Source organism: Sapajus apella, unplaced genomic scaffold (genome assembly GCF_009761245.1).
Source record: "Sapajus apella isolate SASKATOON/1434 unplaced genomic scaffold, GSC_monkey_1.0 scaffold7, whole genome shotgun sequence".
NCBI lineage: Eukaryota > Metazoa > Chordata > Mammalia > Primates > Cebidae > Sapajus > Sapajus apella.
The window spans coordinates 12,608,395-12,632,790 of record NW_022436947.1 but is presented as its reverse complement, the minus strand read 5'-3'; the positions used below and the strand labels follow the sequence as shown (position 1 = coordinate 12,632,790).

The 24,396-nt window shown below is 38.5% G+C and overlaps 1 protein-coding gene across 2 annotated transcripts in view; it reads right to left on the bottom strand.

The window, feature by feature from the left end:
* The window catches only part of TNPO3 (transportin 3), a 101,636-nt gene that overhangs the window by 19,019 nt on the left and 58,221 nt on the right, over window positions 1-24,396 (bottom strand). For both annotated transcript variants that reach the window (XM_032276017.1, XM_032276018.1), the window contains 11 exons: window positions 22,747-22,854; window positions 20,967-21,058; window positions 18,965-19,104; window positions 15,382-15,573; window positions 12,847-12,938; window positions 11,079-11,155; window positions 8,587-8,647; window positions 7,642-7,782; window positions 4,779-4,895; window positions 3,506-3,600; window positions 1,721-1,877 (listed from right to left, as the gene is read on the bottom strand). In XM_032276017.1, coding sequence (XP_032131908.1) covers window positions 1,721-1,877; window positions 3,506-3,600; window positions 4,779-4,895; window positions 7,642-7,782; window positions 8,587-8,647; window positions 11,079-11,155; window positions 12,847-12,938; window positions 15,382-15,573; window positions 18,965-19,104; window positions 20,967-21,058; window positions 22,747-22,854 — 1,272 coding nt within the window. The remainder of the gene's footprint in view (window positions 1-1,720; window positions 1,878-3,505; window positions 3,601-4,778; window positions 4,896-7,641; window positions 7,783-8,586; window positions 8,648-11,078; window positions 11,156-12,846; window positions 12,939-15,381; window positions 15,574-18,964; window positions 19,105-20,966; window positions 21,059-22,746; window positions 22,855-24,396) is intronic.

Genomic DNA, 24,396 nt, shown 5'->3' with positions numbered 1-24,396 from the left:
TTTTTTTGGAGACAGAGTCTTGCTCTGTCACCAGGCACCAGGCTGGAGTACAGATCCTGGCTCACTGCAACCTCTACCTCCTGGGGTTCAGGCAATTCTCCTGCCTCAGCCTCCCGAGTAGCTAGGACTACAGGTGCACACCACTATGCCCAGTTAATTTTTGTATTTTTTAGTAGAGACAGGGTTTCACCATGTTGGCCAGGATGGTCTCGATCTCTCATGATCTGCCTGCCTTGGCCTCCCAAAGTGCTGGGATTACAGGCGTGAGCCACCGCACCAGGCCCTCTATGTGGTTTTTGATTTTTTTTTGAGACAGAGTATTGCTCTGTTGCCTAGGCTGGAGTGCAGTGGCATGATCTCAGCTAACCAAAACCTCTGCCCCCTAGGTTCAAGCAATTCTCCTGCCTCAGCCTCCCTAGTAGTTGGGATTATAGGCATGCACTACCATGCTCAGCTAATTTTTTTATTTTTAGTAGAGACGGGTTTCATCATGTTGGCCAGGCTGGTCTTGAACTCCTGACCTCAAGTGATCTGCCCACCTCGGCCTCCCAAAGTGATGGGATTACAGGCATGAGCCACTGCACCATTCCTTCTTGTGGTCTTTAAACACACACACATATATATTTCTAATACCTTGAGAAAAATATTTTTTTAAATTGCCTTTCCCATCTAGTAATTTTCTTTTACTGCCAAACTTCTTAGATGAACAGCCTGAATAGAATGCAGAAGTGAATACATACTTCTTCCCTGTTCTCCCTTATCTACAATTTTACTCCACATCTAACCAAACCTACCTTTGAAATTCCTGTGAGCCACTTTACTAGTCCCACTGCTTAGCTGTCTACTAACAAACTTAGTACTATTCTGAATTGCTCTGATCCTAGTTTAAAGGCAGTTAGACTACCTCTCTCGAATCCAACCAAATTCTACCTCTATCTGATGGCTCCATTTAAATCCCTCCCCTTTCAGAAAGTTATTCCAACTCTCTTTTGTCTAGAGCTTTCCCTTGTCTAATCTCATATCAATCATGACTTTTATCACTTATCTGATAATCAAATACTGGAGGCCAAGGTGGGAGGATCACTTTAGGCCAGGAGTTCAAGACCAACCTGGGCAACATGGTGAAACGCCATCCCTACAAAAAATATGAAAACTCACCAGGCATGGTGGTGAATGCCTGTAGTCCTAGCTACTCAGTAGGCTGAGGATCCCTTGAGCCTGAGAGGCAGAGGCTGCAGTGAGCCATGATCACATCACTGTACTCTGCCTAGGTGACAGAGCAAGACCCTGTCTCAAAAACAAATGAAAACACCAAATACTGGCTTCTTGTTGTTATTTAACTCTTTAAACTTGTTTCTCTCTTCAACTAAACATCAAATGGTTTGAGAGCAGCAACAGTTTTAGACTGCTTTATATAGCCTAAAGCACCCAGCACATGTGTCTTAGTTGATATTTCGGCTAGTGAATGATCCACTATGATAATGTCTACCAATACAGACCAAGTAACGAAATACTGGAATAATGGTTTTCCCCTAAGGAATGACAAGGAGACGGATGCAGCAAACCACCACGGCATGTGTATACCTATGTAACAATCCTGCATGATCTGCACATGTACCCCAGAACTTAAAGTACAATAAATAAATAAATAAATAAAGGCAAAAAATACCAAAAAAAAAAAAAAGCTGTTAAGTAAAAATGGTATCACATTTATACTTACATCATTGGCTACCCCTGTATGAATGAGGTCTCGTAGGAACCTCATGACACTACAGTTGGCATCCCGGTGGTCCAGGGTAGTAGAGGCAATGGCCCACTGTAAGATGGGGATGACTACTTGGCTCCTCAGCAAGGTGACAGGGCTACGCTGAATAAACCTGGTGTGGAAAGGGAAACTAAGTATAAATCACAAGATTAGGCTATAAAAGCAGCCAGAGTAAAAGGGCAAAACGATGAAGACAATAAAAAAGATCAGTAGTTGGTGGGGGTTTCAGCAAAGAAGGGATGAACAGACAGAACACAGACGATTTTTATGGCAGGGAAAGTATTCCAAATGATACTATAACAATGGATACATGTCATTACATATTTGTCAAAACCCACAGAATGTACACCAAGAGTGAACCTTAATTAAACTGTGGACTTTGGGTGATAACAATGTGTTAATATAGGGTCACTGTTTGTACTACTCTGGTGGGGGATGCTGAGAGAGGGGAAGGCTGTGTGTGTTAGAAGGGAGGGGTATATGGGAGCAACTTTTTACTCAAATTTGTAGTGATCTAAAGTTGCCCCTCAAAAAAAAAAAAAAAAAAAAAAAAAGGGCATCTTAGATTAGCATATTAAAAGACATGTTACCACACCCAATTTCCAGATAAAATTTTATAAATCAAGAAAGACCAGTCAAAAGGACTTACAAGTAGAAACTCTCCTGGTTAAAATGCCCTAAAGATGCTACAACAGCATTTCCCAAACAAAAGTTCACAGAATTCCAGTTCCCCACGATGTCAACAGGAATCCTTCAAAGAAAAGGTTGTGTATTCAAGTAAGCTTGGGAAATGTTGCTGATTTTAAAAGTGGTTTTGCTTGTTTATTTTTTGTTTTAAACTACTATCGGGTTTCTAAGTTCCTTTAATATACCAGGAGAATCTCTTAAGAAAAAGATGCAGTATATTCCAAACTTGTTTCATCATTTGTACAAAGAACATTTCTAGGGACTAGTTTTCCAAGGAATACATATCCTAAGAAAAGAGGGTGATAGCCCATCCAACAATTCTATCTACTAAAAAAAGTTTTTCTAATCTATCTGAAAACTAACAAAAAAAGTGTTCAATATTCAATCCTGAGATGAAACTATCAAGTCAATATTACTTTGTATTTGTAAATGATATAACAGTTGGGTTTTTCTTGTTTTGAAAAATAATGATTTATCTTTTTCTTTCTTTCTTAATAGTTATATGCTAATAGGTTTGGTTAAAATTCCTTAGTCAGGGACTAAGGAATTCAAGCAGAAGTTTGGCAATCATATTGTCAGTGCTACTGATAAAGCAAGCTGTTGATACAGCTGAGAAATACAGTATGAGACAACTGCTAAGGCACCTTAAAATCCTAAACATTCTTTATTCTGAAACTGAGTATATCTAAAGGATGCTAAGCTTCTCAAGGGGAAGGCTGAGGTGAAACATGAAATCACAACAGCACAAATGGTTAAAAACTATGGAGGACTGTAGAGGTGATCTAGTTAAGTGTTTTACCAGGCACACTGCATTGTCTTGTGTGTGCTCCCTCCTTCCTGGCAGGAACTCAGCTCCTTTATCCTTGCTTCCCGCAATACTCTGCATCATTGCTGGGGATATATTAGCTTGCAATTTACCTTGGGGTTATGAATCATTAATCTACTTACTCCAGTGACTTCATTTTACAAGAATAAAACAAGAGTCAGATGGCAAGACTAAGCAGTGATGGGATGAGCAATTAAAAATGAAATGTGCTTCTCAGAAGGGTTTACCTAGTGGCTAGCCGGAACAGGTCATCTACAGTGTCAGGGTGATTCTGGAGACCATTCTGCTGTTCCAAGAGCTGAAAGGTGGGGATGCACAGTGCCTAAAACAGAAGAGTGATTTTAAAAGAAATGCTTTTTTTAGAAATGCCACAGCATTCAGACTTGCCATATATTACAATAAGTACAAAAGGAACAAAGAAAAGCACAGCTGGGAAAAGAAAAAGACTGTAATGAGAATATTTGATCAGGAAAAGAAAGACATAAATCATTCCCAGTTGACATAAACAGTTTTCACCTATGAAGCCCTTAATTTTTTTTTTTTTTTTTCTGAGATGGAGTCTTGCTCTGTCGCCCAGGGTAGAATGCAGTGGCATGATCTTGGCTCACTGAAACCTCTGCCTCCCGGGTTCAAGTGATTCTTCTGTCTCAGCCTCCTGAGTAGCTGGGACTACAGGCACATACCACCACACCCAGCTAATTTTTATATTTCTAGTAGAGATGGGGCTTCACCATATTGGCCAGGCTGGTCTCAAACTCCTGAACTCGTGATCCGCCCACCTCAGCCTAAAGTGCTGGGATTAGAGGCGTGAGCTACTGTGCCCGCCTAAAGTCCGCAGGGAACTTTAAGAAAGGGTTGAGGGTACAGATTTTAGTTGATAAAACTCAATAGATATCATCTCAAAAGTTTTAGAAAATTTTTGAAAGCAAAGGTTCTATTTAGGTACTAGATATGATCTAGTTCACTAAGGGAGTGGAAGTTTTCATAATAATTATGAAATATCAATTTTAAATGAAAAGACGTCTTGGGAAAAGAAACAGCATACTTCAACTCAATACTCCTCCTCTGTGACTAGAAGGAACGGAAAAGCAGCGTCTGAGGAGCCATTTCTAATGCCAGCTATTAACTCTAAAACCCTCCCTGCTGCTTAAACTAGTCAAATGGCTGTTCCAGGCAAGAAGTTAAAAATACAATAATGCTTGAGCTTAAGAGATTCACTTGCTCACCTCCTCCTCCCTCCAGACACCCTATCTCTGGAAGAGCATAAACCAGGCAGTAACATCTGTAATAATCATTACACTCCTGTGGTCAGTCTCATTCTTTTGAGCAGGCCTGTTCAGAGAACAACTAGGAAGCTTTTACTTCCCTGTTATTAGGAAATCAACATGCCTGGGGGAAAATGTAAGGAAGCAATGGAATTAAAGATGTGATAAAGAATATTCTGCTAGGCTTTCAGACCCTCTAGGCCTGATGCGTCTTCACTCCCCAGGGAAAAGATACCTGGAGCATGTCTAGTAGCCCCTGCCGACAGCCTTCTTCCATGCCATACTCATCCACGAGGATACTGCCAAGGTACAGGAAACAGGAATGCTGATGTACATGGTACACATTCACCATCTGTCAAGGGAAACAATTAGTTCAATGCTTCGCCCTTCAAAAAGTACCAACTTATGAAGCTTTCTCCAGGAAGGAATTCAGAGATTGACTGATTTCTTCTCTTCACAGCAATATAGTAAAGCTTGTTAGCACCATTTTATGAAACACAGGGCTCAATTTCTCAATAATTTTCAAGTTCTCTATTCTTCCAACCCTTTGACCTTTGATTTTCCCAAGGCAATGCTGTATAAGAGTTGTCTAATACTTAAAGCTGGAAGTTATCAGGGAGCTCACATAATATTTGCAAAACCCTAGCACAGAATATTTCATCCAGTACGTAAAGGTTGCTCTCACTTCCACCTTAGATAGGTCATATTTTTAAATAAGATATACAGCCATAGTTGGAACAACAATATCAAATGCCTTCATCTTGGAGAAGACAGTGAAGGCACTGTTTAAATTTTGAGTTGCTCCTAAACCTATTTTATCTTCTAAGTAAAAAAGAGTGAAGGAGTGTTTTCTATCAAGATATTTGGATTTCAACAGAGCAAATATTTTAATACAATATGCACATTATTTTTTTGAAGAGATAGGGTTTTGCTCTGTTGCCCAGGCTGAGTACAGTGGTGAGGTCTGTGGCCTCAACCTACCAGTCTCAAGGGATCCTCCCACCTCAGCCTCCCAAGCAGCTGGGACTACAGGTGTGCACTACCACGCCCAGCCACAATATGCACTTAAATGATTTGTTTAAAATTTTTACTTCACTATCCTCCCAGAATTAAGAAGCAATTGTATATTCACCTATTTAAAATGCCACAACAATAGATATGTATTGATCTTATTATATAAATTCAACTCTATGCACTTGGTGGGGACTGAAAGGATACAGTAACTAATTCTTCTATTGGCCTATGTCATGGAATGAGCATGAGATGAGAGTTATGAATCCATTCCATGCTGTAAACTTAAAATTACATGCTTTACTAAGGAATGATTAAATCAAGGGTTGCCAAACATTTTCTTAAAGGGCTACTTAGTAAAAAGTATAGATCTTGTCTGCCATTTAGTCCTCTGCCCACTCAACTTTGCCAGTGTAGACTAAAAATGACCATAGATAATACTTAAATGAAGTATGGCTATAGCTCAGTAAAACATTAAACAAAAACAAAAAACAAAAACAGGTGGAGGGCCCACTGACTATAGACTGCTGGCTCCTGAGTTAAGGGATTTTTAAGGATAATTTTAATTTTTATCACGTGTACTGACTCTAGAACACACCTCCCATATAATGGTGCTACCTACTCCATTGGGTTGGTCATATACTTAACTAGCAGGAATTTAAAAACGGTATCAAAGTCAAGAGGGTATCCTCCAATAGCAAAGGGGCATTCTATCAAGTTGTAGTAGACCTAGAATGTATTGCACTGAAGGGGAAACTTGACCAGAGGTGGTCATTGCCTAAATGAAAACATATTATTGTGCTTGGCATACAGTGAAAGTAGAGAAATCACTAAAAATTAAAATTCTTTTAAAATATTTACCTGTACAACCTTTAATCAAATCTACAATTTAGGGAGGTAAGGTTATCCAAGTACCAACACTGTACCAGCATGCCTATGCCTGTGGTTGAGGGCACCTAGGATGCAGAATTTAAGGGGGCACTCATGCTTAAGGCCAGTGCCTTCTTAAAATCTGCACCCTAGGTGCCCTCTCTAGGTGGAGAACTGTCACTTCAGGTTGGGTGGGGTATGGCTCTAGCCTGGGGCTCTGTGACTATTTTCTTCACAGCATGGGTACACAATTTCACAAAGCACCTCAGAGTCCTGCAAATGCAGGATTGGCACTTTGCCTTGTACCCCTAAATCTTGTGCCCTAGGCACTGGCATCCTGGCCCTGCAATAAGGTTAATATCAACATAAATTACTTAGTGACTTAAGCACAGGCATCTCATACAGTTCTAGATGAGAATATGATTTTAGTGTACATCATTTAGTGAGTCATACCATCATAATTACGTATCAATCTTAATGACTAAAAGAGTCAAATTTATTTTTTGACAAATAAGAAACTTCTGTGGACAACTAACTGTGGCCAAGATTGAAGAAAAGCCCTTTGGGCCAAGAAACAGCAAAGTTGGACTTGCCACATTTTTTCCCCAAGGATATGAACAAAAAATGCTTACCATCAGTATACAAGAACTGAGCACCAGTTATTTGCTTCACAGAATTTCACACTGGACTGGACTGTGTGGCTATTTAGAATACTACTATACCTACTATACAGAAGAGATTTTAGGGTGTTTCCTTTATAGACAATTTATCTATCACAGGCATTAATCTCTTTCAAGTTTTCTTTTGGTTTGTTAATTAATAAATAAAAAAGTGTTTCATTTCATGAGCAAAATTTTTGTTCTAAAGGCTCCCATTCCAATTTTTTTTTTTTTTTTTTTTGAGACCAAGTTTTGCTCTGTCACTCTGGCTGGAGTGCAGTGGGGCAGTCTTGGCTCATTGCAGCCTCCGCCTCCTGGGTTCAAGTGATTCTCCTGCCTTAGCCTCCAGAGTAGCTGGGATGCCTGGCTAATTTTTGTATTTTTAGTAGAGACAGGGTTTCACCATGTTGGCCAGGCTGGTCTCGAACTCCTGACCTCAGGTGATCCACCAGCCTCGGCCTCCCAAAGTGCTGGGATTACAAGTGTGAGCTGCTGCACCCGGCTTTCTATTTCAAATTGTGTACATGAAACACACACCCCCATTACAGACAACTTCACCTGTGTGACCAGTGGCTGCAGCAGCGCTGCAGATCCTTTGCCTACACAGCGAACAGCAAAGCGCAGGCACCTGCAACAACGCTCTACAATCCGATTATCAGCTCGGTGCTTATTTAGAGTCTCGGATAAAACTGGCCATATCTGGGTTAAAAGAAAAAGAACACAAGAAAAAAAATATTCAACAACTAGGACCTGAAAAACTGCTAAGTTGGTAACATCTCATTTAGTTTTTAAATAACTGGGACAAAATTTTCTTTATAGGAACATACATGGCCAGGATGCACAGGTTCAATAGACTACCCACCACAAAACCCTACCACTTAACAAGAGAACAGTGCCTCTTTAAAACTGGAAGAAGAGCGTGTCTAACTTTGCTAAAAGACAGAGATACACAATTTCCTAAACTTTCCTGAAAAATGATGAAAAGAATGAATATGAGTTATACAGGAAGAGATGTTTAAAGATAGTTCTTGGAAGGTGGAAGACTTTGAACAAAAGGACCAGAGTTAAGGAAGTGGCATCATCTGAGACCACTGGACACTTAAGGATATTTAGTGTTTATGTAGTTTGTCCCCTGCAGTCTCAAAAGCAATTCTTAAAACGAGACTTTTGATGCTCATATAACCCTCAGTGAAAAAAGTAGAGGGGAAATATGTCATTACTAAGAAAACTGAAGTCACTAGCTTTGCCAAAAATATTGTTGGTACTGATCAGTCCTACTAGCAACTCTACAGGAGGCACACAGTAAATCTCTTTCTACCACTTCTCTCGCATTTCAATGCATTCCCCTGCAGCCTGTTTTGTCATCAAATCCAAAATAAAAGATATCTGGATGGCTCTAACCCTCATTCATTGAAAGCATATCAGCAAATTGGATCTCTCTATGAACTTGGAAGACAGTACCTTCTCAAGTGAGTTACCCAAAGCCCTGCCATTAGCACTTACTTCCTGTATGACTTTTTGGCACGGATGAGTCTGTCCATTTTCCACAATGGGATTGGTATGTCTGGGAAAAAAAGACAAAGGCCCAAAATACTGAATAAAGAGCAATTTCACTGAGGACCCAGAGCCCTGAGCCCTGCTTGCTTACTTAGTATCATTTTCACCAAATAAAGAAAACCAGACGATAAAGTCATTTACTTACATCACCTTTACAAGCACATACTTTAAAATCATCCTATCATTTTTTTTGGTCGCCTTCAAGTCACTTCCAATAGAACACGCAAATTCAATCCAACTTTGTGTACGTGGGCTGTGAGGCACTAGAGATATCTTTTTCATTTTTTCCCTTAATTCATTTGAATATGGGCCAGGCACAGTAGCTCATGCCCATAATCCCAGCACTTTGGGAGGCTGAGGTGGGTAGATAACCTGAGGTTAGGAGTTTAAGACCAGCTTGACTAACATGGTGAAGCCCTGTCTCTACTCAAAATATAAAAATTAGCCAGGAGTGGTGGTGCATGCCTGTAATCCTAGCTACTCAGGAGGCTGAGGCAGGAGAATTGCTTGAACCTGGGAGGCAGAGGTTGCAGTGAGCCGAGATAACATTATTGTACTCTGGCCCGGGCAACAAGTGGATGGAGTGAAAATCCAATTCAAAAAGAAAACAAACAAACAAAACACCTAAATATGTAGTTTCTTCCAAATTAACAAAAAATATATATTTTGTCTAAATCCACTATTAAAAACCAATTATTGCTTTAAAAACAAGTATTCCTTGCACTAAAAGACAAAAAGCTATAGGAAGTGTAGTCCAAAGATGTAGTTCTAGTCTGAATCCAATGTCCTATCCACAATCAGCCAAATATAACTCCTCTGTCTAGTTCTAGAGCCCACTAATTTGAAGAAAAGCAGGAAAAAAACCCCAAGAGTAACTACCAACTACTTTAAAGGATAGTTACTCTTTAGTTTTAAAAAGCTCAACAACTTAATAAAAATTTAACTTTCTTTAATTCAAGCATTTACATCTATTGCAGACTTTCATTTACTGTGAAATATTACTGTTAATAGGTTCCAGAATGGCCTATTAACAGGGCTCTCAATTATAAAAGGAAAGCATTGCACCAACTCAGAAAAAGATGCCTGTTGGCAATAACTAATGAGTGAAAATATTACTTTTGTTTATATTTATCCCACATAGGCTTCTACGCAATGATTACTATAACATTCCAGTTATACATGATTCCCACAAATTATAAATTATGCTACTCAGTTACAACAACCCTTTGAAAACTGTCACTCAAATGCCTTTTTAATCATTAGGCTCCTCTTGACTTCAAAGATGCATTAGTTTCATCTGATCACTGAAGAAGCTTCATTTTATTTTTGTACCCATACACTACATAGCAATAGTTTTGTAAGTATGGTCTCTGCAATAGCAAGCAGAATCATCAGCATTACCCAGGAATTATCAGAAATGTAAATTTTCAGGTTCTACCTACCCAAGATCCAATGAATCAGACACTCGGGGGATAGGACCTAGCAATCTGTGTTTTGATAAGCCCAGGTGATTCTGATTCATGTGAAATGATGATGCATGGGAAATTCTGGTCTTTTGACCAGAAGATACTTGCAAGTATGGTCTCCACAGAACTGGAGACCAAAAGAATTCCTTTTTTTTTTTTTTTGACAGAGGCACTGTCACCCAGGCTGCAGTGCAGTGGTGTCTCGGCTCACTGCAACCTCTACCTTCCAGGTTCAAGCAATTCTCCTACCTCAGCCACCCAAGTAGCTAGGACTACAGGTGTGTGCCACAATGCTTGGCTAATTTTTTGTATTTTTAGTAGAGATGGGGTTTCACTGTGTTAGCCAGGATGGTCTCGATCTCCTGATCTCATAATTCGCCCACCTTGGCCTCCCAAAGTGCTGGGATTACAGATGTGAGCCACCATACCCAGCCAAGAATCCCATTTTTAAAGAATCTTTTTTCTTTTTTTTTTTTGAGATGGGGTTCTTACTCTGTCACCCAGGCTAGAGTGCAGTGGCATCATCTCAGTTCACTGCAACTTCTGCTTCCCAGGCTCAAGTAATCCTCCCACCTGAGCCTCCCAAGTAGCTGGGACCACAGACCCATGCCACCACACCCAGCTAATTTTTGTATTTTTGGGAGAGACAAGGTTTTGCCATGTTGCCCAGGCTGGTCTGGAACTCCTAAGCTCAAGCAATCCATCTGCTTTGGCCTCCAAAGTGCTGGGATTAAGGCATGAGCCATTGAGCCTGGCCGTCCACTTTTAAAGAGTCTTTTAACAAAGACCTACCAGGAAAGAATTCTCAGAATTTGCCTTTGTCCCGGAACTTAAGGTAACAGTTGGCTTAATTAGTCTTCAAACACAGGAAGATACTTGCAAGTATGAGGAAAAAACACCTGCTTACTTCAACACATAATGGTTTCATTTGAGCCTTTAACCCAGTAAGGCAACCAGAGTCTCCTTTCTTACCTAAATATTACGGCAAGGCGATCTAAGAACACAGTGGGATCTGAGGATATGCCATTGCTGGGCTCTTGAGACAACAGCTGAAGAGACAAAAGGACATTAACACCCAATCGTCACATGTACAAATCCATAGCCAACACTAGAACATACATCAGCCTTTGTCTCAATCTCTGCTTATTTCCTTATATAAAGTCCTAAAAGTTACTCAAATGGTGCAAATTTTAATTTATACTGTCAAATTACTTTCTTCCATCTTATTGCATCCTGACCAAGACTACATATTACTACATTTTACTGTCTGATCACTGAGGAGTAGAAAACAGTCTCATTTGATTTTTTTCCCATTTATTTTAATTATAATTATTATATATATTACACAATATAGACTGTATATATGTTATGTTACACAATATGTAAAAGATTATATATTTAGCTTTATATTGTGGTCTCTTACTCTTCTTTCCTAAAATTTCTTAGATACTCCCATTAGTAAATCATCAAAGATGAACTATAGAAATATCAAGTTCTAAAAACCCCATTGGTATATCTACAGTTATTGCAATATAAATATAACTAGAGAAGAGTTGACATCTTTAAAGTATTCTTTAAGGAAATAAGGTAGGTTCTGGCATTGATTACTGACTTGAATGAATTCTTTTCCCATTATATTTTCTAATTGATGATTACCAATGTAAACTAAAAATAAAATCCTAAGTCACTCACCAACTGAACAGGCCCCTCCTCTTGCCAATGGGACCCCAGAGAAACCTTAAAAATGGAGTTCTCGGCCATGATGGGAAGGGAGGTCAGACACATTTTGTTATATTCCCTACCTTTTGGAGTTTAGGTACAACTGGCCAGCATGAATGTTAAATGGAGGTAAGGCTGATCAAAGACTTTTTTTTTTTTTTTTTTTTTTTTTGAGATGGAGTCTCCCTCTGTCACCCAGGCTGGACTGCAGTGGTGCAATTTCAGTTCACTGCAACTTCAGACTCTCAGGTTCAAGTGATTCTCCTACCTCAGCCTCATGAGTAGCTGAGATTATAAGTGTACACCATCATATCCGGCTAATTCTTTGTATTTTTAGGAGAGACCAGGGTTTCACCACATTGATCAGGCTGGTCTTGAACTCACATGATCCACCTGCCTTGGCCTCCCAACATGCTGGAATTACAGGTGTGACTCACCACGCCCAGCTGATCAAAAACTCTTTGTGGCAATAAGATACCAAATTATAAACAAGATCTGAAGTCACACAAGGCAAGAGTTAAGTCATATCTACAGATTCTTTAATCTCTGAAGCCACCTATGACTTGTAAGCCCCTACTTCAAGATAGCTCATCTTTTTAGACCAAACCAATGTATACCTTCCACGTTTTGATTTATGTATTTGCCTGTAACTCCTGCATCCCTGAAATGTATAAAATTAAGCCAAAATCCCACCACCTCAAGCACACTTTCTTAGAACTCCTCGAGACTGGGTTTCCCTGGGCCGTGTTCACTCATATTGGCTCAGGATAAGCCTCTCTAAAATATTTTATAAAATTTGGTTTTTGTGTTAACACTGATACAGTGAGAATCCATTAATTCTGAAATACCTATTTCTTGTATGCAGCTACTTTCATAGCATTATTAATTTTAATAAATTCTTAGTGCATTTTCTTGGATTTTCTAGGTAGATAAAATATCTGTAAAATAAGTAATTTTGTCGTTTCATTTTTAACATGTAAACGTCTTATATTTGTTTCACACGTTCCTTAATCAGACTTACCTTTTTCAATGCCATAACCTGAACAGAACATAGTTCACTAAGACATTCAGTAATCTTTTCCAAAGGTAATCGGGCTAGGACAAGTGCTGTCCCTGAAAAACAAAGGAAGATGCAAATGAAAAATAAATGCTGAATCGAGGTAACTCAACTGGTCTCTAACATGAGTGAACAGAAAAAGTGAAACAATGCTGATTCTTAAAAAGATCAGCATTGTTGTTTAAAATTACAATACTTTGTTTTTTACAGTTGCTTTTTCTTTATTTGGCTTAGAAGGCTAAGACTAACTGACACAACTGAAGTTAATATTTGTCAGACTTTCAAAAATCTCCTTCACAAAGCCAATGGCAAACCTATTTTAAAATGTAAACCATAGCGTAATGTTTCTCAAACTTCCCAGAGATTCTGATTTAGTGGTTCAAAGAGAGTCTTTATTTTTGATAAGTACTTCTGGCAATTCTTATCATAAGAGAAATTCTGACATAATGCTTTTAGAAGAATGGATGAAATTAGAGATTTCTATAAGGTTATGAAAGATATTTTCTCTGGGCCTCAATTTATTTATGAAATAAGAGACTTGAACAGCCAAATAACAGTTAAATTTGCCTTTGTTTCTTTTAAAAAATAATTGTTACAAAAGCCTCCCACCCCCTACTTCTTTTTCCCTCCTAAACAAAATCTTGACTTGCAACTCCAATAAAATAGGTTAAAAAAAAAAAACCCAAAAGACGCAGTTTTAGGTTCGAGGAGAGACAGAAGGCCCAGACCCTTCCTACTCAGCCTCCCTCTTGCTGCAATCTCCATTCTATCCCTACCAACTGCTGAAACACCTTCCCGAAATCCAAAGGATTACATATTATAATGCCTAGGTTCCTTCTAGGTCAAAAAACACCTTGAATATAAATGTTTTCATTTCTTGAAGTTTCATTCAACAGAACAGTAATTTATCCCTAAATCTTCAAATTTGAATTAAAAAAAAAAAAAAAAAAAAGTGAGTCTTCCTGGCAGTGTATAAGCCACAGACGAGTTAGACTTTTCTTTAAAACTAGGAGGGAAAAGCCTATTCCTTTTAATTCATTCCTACAGAAAAGTATGTTACTGTAAAAAGTTTTCAGCCAGGCATAGTAGCTCATGCCTGGTATCTCAGTACTTTGGGAGGCCAAGACGGGAGGATCACTTGAAGCCAGGAGTTCAAGACCAGCCATGGCTACACAGCAAGACCTTTTCTCTACTAAATATTTAAAAAATTAGTTGAGCATAGTGGTGTGCACCTAGACCTTGCCACTTGGAAAGCTGAGACAGAAGTATCACTTGAGCCTAGGAGTTCAAGTTTATAGTGAGCTATGATCACGCCACTGCATCCCAGCCTGGCAAAAAGCATGACCTTGTCTCTAAAAAAAAACAAAAATAAATAAATAAATGAATAAATAAATAAAACTGAAAAACATTTTCTACATCTATTAGACACCACTGATAATTGGGAGGCCACATTATACTATAGGTTAGACATCACTTCAATATCAAGGTTAAATTCCAATAGAAAATGACAAAAATATTTGACTCTGATTTATCTGTGCCTATGAAGGGAAACAAAAAAACCCAAGGTACAGAAAGAAAATCTGATACAAAAAAACAGTCACACTAGTTGGTGAGGAATCTGGTCATACAAATGACAAAGGACAGAATTCACAAATAAGGCCATCCACTGTTGTCAAGGCTAATTGTTTAACAAGTCACATAAGCTTAGAAGAAACCACACAGGTTATTTTACCCAATCCTTTATTTAATATACCTCAATCCTCTCTAATTTACCAGTAGTAAGAATTTCATTACCTCACAGGGCACCCCAATCTGTGTTCAGAAAGTATGGTTTAGACCGTTTGCTTCCTAGGAGACAGTATATGCTTCTCTATAAATGGCTGACAAGTAACTACTCATAAAATAAAGATGATCCTTCTTTTAAAAGACCATCTCTCAAATATTTAAAAATAGCCATCACGCTTAAAGACTGTTCTAAGTCTTTTTCCCTAGCCTTAATTTCTCTAGTTCTTCTATTAAGTCTGAGCCTCATCATCACAATGGCTGTTTGCCTCTTGATAGACAATTCCTGAGTATAAGCTGATCAGTAATGGCTAAAGGCTACTAAGAGACCAGGACCCCTGACTTCTACTTATGGCACTGATCCATGTATGCTACCTTTCAACTCCCCCTTCCCTCTTTGGTATGACAATGCTTCTATGGTCTCCCTTTTCATTCTTCCAACTTAAAAACCAACCATGTTCAGTTTGAATATGTTGTCTCTACCCAAATCTAGGTCTGTGCTATACATACTGCAAATAGTATTAATTATATAGCCTTAAGGTAGTTCAAGAAAAGAATGCATGTACATATATATAGTCAACACTATCCCATCTAGTGGAAAAGCCACCTTCCCCATCACTAATACATTGCAACTGAAAAACTGGGATATGACAGATGTAAGATTACCCCAAGTAGTGGTTATGAGGTGACTATTAACGGTTAACATCAAGTAAATACCTTTTAGCAAGCCCACAGCAGCTTCTGGAGACAATAGGAAGGAATCAAGGGAACGGGCAATCTCCAGGAGTCCATTAAAGTGCTGAGCCATGTGATCTCGGCAGACAGAGCAAATGTTATGAATGGCTTTGGCTGCAGCAGAAGCCAGGGGCTTTTCACACAGGCCTTTCATCAAATAGCCCAACACAGGGTCTAAGAAGAAAAATCAAGCAGAGATTACATACCTGAAACTAAAGGAAAACTTGAAGTTTGTTAGAACAGAGGTATACTTGCTTTTCTTTTTTTTAAAGCAAAAGAATCCCTTTAAAAAGTGAAATGTGTTTAGAACCACAATAAATAAAACACATAAAAATGGAGCTTATCTCACTTACATATTGTCAATAGACCCTGAGCCTCATCTACTTCATCTTCCATTTCTTCCCTCAGGGCAGTCAACTGTTCCTTAAAACTCCCAGGGACTCACAGAGCAGTTTGTAAACCACTGACTTAAGAGCATATATGGTAATCCAGGTATTAAAAATATGGCAATGTAAAAAAGAATGCAAAGCTCAGGGAGTTACAATTATACCAAGAGGTGAATTACTCAGTAAAACAAGATTTATGAATTAGGACAAGGATAGGTATCTGAAGCTGAACTTATACTTGCTTCTTTCTAGTTACAAAAGGCCTTAAAATACGCAGATGAATCTTCAGCACTTCTAGATGAATTAATTCATTATGTTTTTATTTTACCAAATATAAGTGTTCCAAGAAAGTTTATTATAAAGTTGAATTTCTATAGAGCTAATTATACTCATCTTTTTACCTTCTTTTATAAAAATCAGAATGTTTTTCTATGATGGAAAAACCTTTAGAAAAACCGCATGTGCGTGTGTGTGTGTATGGTTTTTCTAAGGGATATATATATATATACATATACATACATATACTTTCCTGGGAACAGTGTTTGTCTCACAGGCTGGAGTACAGTGGTGTCATCTCGGCTCAATACAACCTCTGCCTCATGGGTTCACACAATTCTCTTGCCTCAGACTCCCAAGTAGCTGGGACGACAGGCACGCACCACCAAGCCTGGCTAATTTTTGTATTTTTAGTAGAGACAATGTTTCACCATGTTGGTCAGGCTGATGTCAAACTCTTGGCCTCAAGTGATTCACCTGACTCAGTCTCCCCAAGTGCTGGGATTACCACCATGCCTGGCCAAAAAGCCATGTATTGTTAAAGGTCATTGTGAGTATTTTAGATTGACCTTGTAGCAAACTGTGAAAAAGTATAAAGAACCAAAAGAAAATGTCTTTTTTTTTAAGATGGAGTCTTGCTCTGTCAACCAGGCTGAAGTGCAGTGGAGCAATCTCGGCTCACTGCAACCTCTGCCTCCTGGGTTCAAGCGATTCTCCCTGCCTCAGCCTCCCAAGTAGCTGGGATTACAGGCATGCACCACCACGCCTGGCTAATTTTTTTGTATTTTTAGTAGAGACGGGGTTTCGCCTGTTGGCCAGGCTGGTCTCAAACTCCTGAACTCAGATGTTCACTTGCCTCAGTCTCCCAAAGTGCTGGGATTACAGGCATGAACCACCACAACCGGCCAAGAATAATGTCTTAAAGCCCATTTAAAACAATTATGTCCATTTTTAGTCTAAAGATCAATACAATGTCCAAACTCAGCATAACCTGCCCTACCTCCACCAGAAAGAAAAAACCAAAACCAAAACCCAATCCTGTTAATTTAGGAATCAAAAGACCTAGACTCTAAGAACCTAGTCCAAGCAACTCTAATAATGTAGACTTCTGTGATTCTCAAATTGGGTTATTTGTGGTTTTGACTATTCTGAGAATGAACATAGAGCAATCTGTCTACTGCTGAGGCACAAATCTGAATGAGATACTGCAAGAAAGGTGGCACTGAATGATAAACCTTTTGATAAGAGTCTGCAATTCAACCTAGATTTGCTGCTTTCTGGACATTAACTGAAGGTATTAAAACACACAAACAAATCTACTATGTTTCTTGGTGGAAAAATAGTTCAGAAAAGAAACCCAAATGTTGAGCCAGATTAAGTACAGAAATCTAGGAACTAGAAAACAGGCATTTTGAAAACACTTGGAAATAGTATGCTGGGCCGGGTGTTGTGGCTCACATCTGTAATCCTAGCACTTTGGGAGCCCAAAGTGGGCGGATCACTTGAGGTCAGGAGTTTAAGACCAGCCTGGCCAACATGGTGAAACCCTGTCTCTACTAAAAAATACAAAAAATAGTGGGTCTAGTGGCATGCACTTGTAATCCCAGCTACTCGGGAGGCTGAGGCAAGAGAATCACTTGAATCTGGGAGGCAGAGGTTGTAGTGAGCTGAGATCACACCACTGCACTCCAGCCTGGGCAACAAAATGAAACTCTCTCTCTCAAAAAAAAAAAGTAAATAAAAGGGGCCGGGCACGGTGGCTCACGCCTGTAATCCCAGCACTTTGGGAGGCCGAGGCGGGTGGATCACGAGGTCAAGAGATCAAGACTATCCTGGTCAACATGGTGAAACCCCGTCTCTACTAAAAATACAAAAAATTAGCTGGGCATGGTGGCGTGTGCCTGTAATCCCAGCTACTAAGGAGGCTGAGGCAGGAGAATTGCCTGAACCCAGAAGGCGGAGGTTGTGGTGAGCCGAGATCGCGCCATTGCACTCCAGCCTGGGTAACAAGATCGAAACTCCGTCTCAAAAAAAAAAAAAAAAGGAAAGAAAGACAGAAATAGTATGTTGAACTTAGAAAGCAGCTCACTGTATAGAAACAAAGAATACATTCACTTTTTAGCATGTCTTTCAGTCAATAAAAACAGATGTGTAAAATAAAATCCAGTAAAATGATGATTATAAAGACATACACAGGAAACATATCAAACTTAATGATACAATACTAATCACAAATTTTGGCATTATTAAAATTCTCAGAACGTATCCCTCGTAAATGTCAGGACTTGATATGTATTACCCTGGATAAGTTATTTAGTCTCTTTGGGCCTCAATTTCCTTGTCTATAAAATGAAGAGGTTAGAATAAATGACTTCTAACTTTAATTCTAAACTTGTTAGTTATGATCTTTAGTTATTTTTTCAAGTCAATAGAACAGCCAGAGGTTATATAATAGTCTTCATTTTAATTTGTCGTTATTTAGTTTTGAATACTAGTTCTTGGTTTTTAAATGGAGCATGTATCACAAGTGAAAAATTACCTCCTTTGCTTTGGCTCTTTAGAAGCTTCTAGTAGGTTAGAACTATAAAAGAGTGTGATTAGCTTAAGCATATGCCAAAGACTATCAGAGACATAAACGTTTATGCTTACACAGACTACTAGAAGCTAACTGTTTAGTTTCTCTATCTGTAATCTTTCAAAAGTCCTTCTCCCAGATTAGACTATAAATGTTATATAAACTAAGCACTAACTTAGGATATATTGTTTACTCTCAGTTTCTATAAACATTCTGTTAAAAAAAAAAAAAAAAAACAGAAAGGAAAACAAATGCAAAAGTAAGAGATGAGAAGAAAAATCAGAAAAATGACAAATTAGAAGTGGCAGAAGAGAGAGATCACACATACCAAGGAACTGAGGATTTCGATCAACTACTTCACTCATCTCTCCAACCAATTCAATGCTGGTGTATCGCACAGCTGTATGTACAGTCTCCGGAAGGCGGACAACTCCTTCCAGGACTTCCACAAGTGTTGGATTGTTCTCCCTGAGTACAGACAGTAAGTACTCACAGTTACTGATTTCAGAAGTTATATTCTGGCCAAATAACAGCCTGTGATGACACATAGCACTGCTAAAAGGCTTATTTCTAAATAACCATTAAGATAAAAGTACTTGGTATTTGTTATGAAAGATTTTCAAATTCTCAAAAAAGGGGAAAATATAGAAATGAAAGATACTGTTTCAGAAAAAACATACTGCTCCTTAATCTTCTGAATGCCAGTAAAGTGTCTAAAGACATACCAAGCTATCAAACACAGGCTCTTTAAATTGGAGAGGCAGACATTTACTGTGGATGAATGTCTTCTTTTAAAGAATCTATTTTATTTATTCCTATAGCTGCAGCACCTAGAACAGTGCCTGGCACATAGTGGGCACTCCATAAATATTGCTGAATGGCTAATCAGATGAACGAATAATTCTCACAGACCACTCTCTGTTGTTATTCTCCAAAAGATTTCTTATAGCTGGATATTAGAAACTTTAAGAACAGGTGAGTATGGGTAGCCAGCTCATTAACTGAAACAAGAAAACAAGCTGCAGAAATAGGTTAAGGTGCCCCGATTTGGAACATGAGGGAAAATTAACCAAACACTTGCCACAGCTCCATGAGTTTATCTGTTCCCTCTCCTTCTCCCCCTGCCCACCACAAAATATACTGGCTAAAGACCTTTTGAGTAGAGTGGAGTATGCCCCCAAAGTGGCAGAACTTAATCTAGAAATGAAAGATGTTTCAAATGTAAATAATGTCCTGGATTAGAGCAAGATTACCCTCTGCTGATAAACTAGGTCTATTAAGTCCTTTCATATGCACTTAATTATAATCATGCAGTTGGCTTGAAACACAGATAGACAGAAAAATATATCAAATCTCTCATTTATGCCTTATGTTTCCTAGGGACACTAAGCCAATTAATGAAGACTATCTACCCATCATTTTTCAAACCAAGACATATCAGACTATTAATGATTTTAATAATCTTCAGACTTGTCACAGAAGGTTCAAAATGACACCAAAATGGGTTTAAGAGAAAATAGTGTGATATATATGTAATTAAGGACCAGAACTTCTTAATAGAGAAAAATAAACCTATTCTACCTCCTTGAATATTTACTGGATTAGAAACAATATAAGATCTCACTGAGGCCCTGAAAGGCAGCTAAGAAAGAAGCACTGTGCTTTTTATAAATATCTGCCTTAATGATCTCACCAATCAAGACAGAATAGCGAGGTTGATTGCAGGCATCAGATCACAATTCAATGTGGAAAATATTAACATAATTTATATACTCATGGCACAAAGTAAATAGAATTTCTATGCTATGCAATTATAAGTAAAATTTGAACAATTTGAAATTTTTCAATAGCCATAATCAAACTAGTAATTGCCCTTTAGATCTGGCTCTTTTAGGTGAAAAGGTGCCTATGCCTTGCCTCTCTGAAACTCAAAACAATGTGATTAATTTTGTAAGGATAACTTACCCAAGGTCACAAAAGCGGGAAACCCATTATTCAATTGCTTTTAAGCAAGTACCAAGAATTAAACAGTCTAACAAATTCTTTACCATACCAACTTTCACAAGGGAGCCTCGTTGGAAAAATAAATCAGCATTCCATTCCTAGCATCAAGAATAAAATAATTTCAGCTCTAGGAAATATGGTTAAAACACGGTATCAGCAATTCAGGCTACCCTGGACTAGACTCTAGAAGTCAGAAGAGTAGACAGTACAACAGAAGTGAGAAGTTCTAAAAGTCTCCAGTTATATACCATATAAGAAAAAAATAGTGTAATTTTCCTTCCTCTTGATATTTAGAGTTCCCAGCAAAAGACTTAGGAGACACTCACGGATCAACACTCTTTGCTATAGCAGCCATGATAAAGAGAACCGCTTCTGTCACCTCCCAGGGTGGGTTGCCTTCTTTCAGAGTAGAATATAACTAGAGAAGAAGAGGTGGATTATGCATCCATTAAATGGAAAACAGAACGCCAAAACAAACAAAACAAAAAATCCAGTTAAAATAAATCCTGCTCCCTGTTTCTAAATCTAATTATCTCTCAAGCCAGACAAGAATATTATTTTCATTTTTTTACATCATCACTAACTAGAGTAACTATTTTAATATTTGAAATAAACCCATTTAGACCCCCAAGAGTTTATCAAAATTATCATCTGCCCCCAGAAAATGACTACTATGAGAAAAACAAAACACAGTACATGAGTGTCTTTTCCTGGTCCTGATAATAACTGATAAATACATAAACACACTTAAAATGGAGACACAATCTAAATCCTCTGCATATGTATTGGCTTTAAATTTCCATTGTTTTAAACTACTTATTTGCATTAACACTGATAGTATTGATTAAATTCCTAAAAAGCAGTTTTTTAGAAGCACCTATCACAATACTGTATCCAAGCAGAATTAATTTTTTTTTTTTTTTTTTTTAAGGTACACCTTGCAGAATACTCAGAGATGTTCTGGTCCAGAATTTCCCAGATTATATCCACCTACAGAATGTGACTAAATAATACTTTTACAGTCAAATAACAGATACTGCTAGGGAAGGCAAAATTAAACAGCTCTCTTGTTATACAACTTCATAGAGCCTTTAATATACTATTTACATCATTTCTTAACTTTAATGATATAACTTTTTTTTGGCAAAAAACATCTCATGAGGCTCGTGTTCCACAACTATATCTTGAACGACATTGATAATTTACATAAATTTGTATAGTAGGTCTGGAGAAGATCAAAGGATTTCACAAAGCTATAGAGTCAGAGAAAAGAGCTGAAATCTGAGCAGAGGTCATCTGTCTAAGATCCAGGGATCTCACTTAAGTGGTTTTCTAAGAATCCCCAACTCTTCCTAGATGGGTCAATAAATATGCTTTGCTTAATGAAAATAGTTATACTTTCATTAACACTTTCTAAATCGTATTATGCCCACATAGACAAAAAATCAGTTACAAAAAGAAATTTAGGTTAATTCAGTATTGCTGTGACAAAGCTTCTAAAGTAGTATTTCAGAGCTCATTTAGAGTATAATCCAGCAATATAGAAACCACCTGAAATTATACTACTGTCAAGTGATATGGAATGATGATGACTGTAACCTTATGAGGTAAAAATGTTACTCACTGACTGTCAGGAAAACCTCTGGACTATGAATCTTCTACTCTAGCATAGTCACCTCTGGGATGAAACTGCACAGGAATCTAACCGTAAGCGTGGACAAAGATAATGCCAAATAACTAAAAGAGTTACCAGGAGTTGGTACATAATTACTAAAACAGAAACACTTGCCTTTTCTTCCTGGCTAGGTCCAAATTCCCTATAAGTATCCTAGAGCTTATCTATGATCTCCTATTCCAGCTGTACAAGTGGAACAGCTCTCATTGTAAGCGTATAGAGTAAACCATCCAGAGACTACAACTGATGTGTAAAATGTTAAATAAACATAGCTACTATATGCCAGGCAGTGTGCTAGGCACTTGCATATCTATTATCTCATTCAGCCACTAAGATTGAAGAAATAAGATGGAACATTTACCGAAGACACAGAAGTGAACACAATTAAGATGATCAGTAAAACTGGAAACAATCTCCAAATAGGCTCTTACCTGAGCAAAACACTCCATAGACCCTATCAAGAAAATCAAGTCCTTCACCAGGTCTGACACCCTCATCCGAAACTCCCCGAAGTCATCAGTCTCCTCAGGAACCCCCTCCTAAAATTTCAAATCAGATAACATTTGTTTTAAACTCACTGCAGCTTTCAATGACCTCTATAAAATCAAGAATCAACCCAGAATTTTTACTTAAATCATTAAGCAGTCAAGTTTCAATGAACAAAAGTTGCCTCAATCACAAGTGTATTTTATTATAGACAGAGGATTTCCCAAATATGCCAAGTCAACACAACCTATTCTCTGCCTTTACCACAAGAAACTCTTTTTATTTGTGTGTGTATTTTGTATATCTTTTTTCTTTTCAGATGGTGTCTCACTCTGTCGCCCAGGCTGGAGTGCAGTGGCACAATCTCTGCTCACTGCAACCTCTGCCTCCTGGGTTCCAGCGAGTCTCCTGCCTCAGCCTCCCAGGTAACTAGGATTACAGGCACGAGCCACCTGCCCGGCTAATTTTTGTATTTTTGGTAAAGATAGGGGTTTCACCATATTGGCCAGGCTGGTCTCAAACTCCTGATCTACCCGCCTTGGCCTCCCAAAGTGGGTAGGATTACGGGCATGAGCCACCATGCCCCAGCCATTTTCTCTATTTCTAAGCTACAGCTTATTTTGTTGTTGGAAAAATGTGGCTTGGTGAGAGTCAGAAGCGACCTGGAAGTGGTAAATTAAGTGATAAGCCTATCTAAAGAAGATGCCAAACAAACTCTGAAGATTTGTTTCCAGATCTACCAAAATCAACCACTGTCACAGTAACTTCACACAGAAAATGGAATTTTATTTTTATATTTGAGACAAGGTCTCACTCTGTCGCCCAGGCTGGAGTGCAGTGACATGATCTCAGCTCACTGCAGCCTTGACCTCGTGGGCTCAAGCAATCCTCCCACCTCAGCCCCCAAGCAACTGGGACTACAGGCATGTGCCACCACGCCCGGCTAATTTTTATATTTTTGGTAGAACTGCAGTTTCACCATGTTGCCAGGCTAGTCTTCAACTCCTGAGCCCAAGCAAATCTGCCCACCTTGCCCTCCCAAAGTGCTGGAATTACAGGCATGAGCTATGGTGTAAATTTTTAAAATTTTTTGTAGAGATGAGGTCTCACTATATTGCCCAGGCTGGTCTCAAACTCCTGGGTTCAAGTGATCCTCCCACCTTGGCATCCCAAAGTGCTGGGATTACAAAAGTGAACACTTTGGGAGGCCAAGGTGGGAGGACTGCTTGAACCCACGAGGTCAAGGGTCACCCAACCCAGAATTTTTAACTTAAAAAACATTTCATGTAGGTGGACAGATATATAAAATAAGTGTAGTAAAGTATGAATGGTGGAATTTAGGTGGTAGGTTTACAGATGTTCACTATGACATTATTTCACGTTTGATGTACATTTGAAATTTTTCATTAAAAATGTAAAGGTCATTTATATTCCATGCTTTCCTATTCCAAACACTTCTGTATCTTTCCTATTCTGACACACTTCTGTAAGTAAACAAAGAGTTACCAATTATAAGATGGTTAAAGGCATGCATGAGAATCCTGGACCTAAATACCTGGAAAAAACCCTTAGTACTATTGAGAATTGCTAATCTA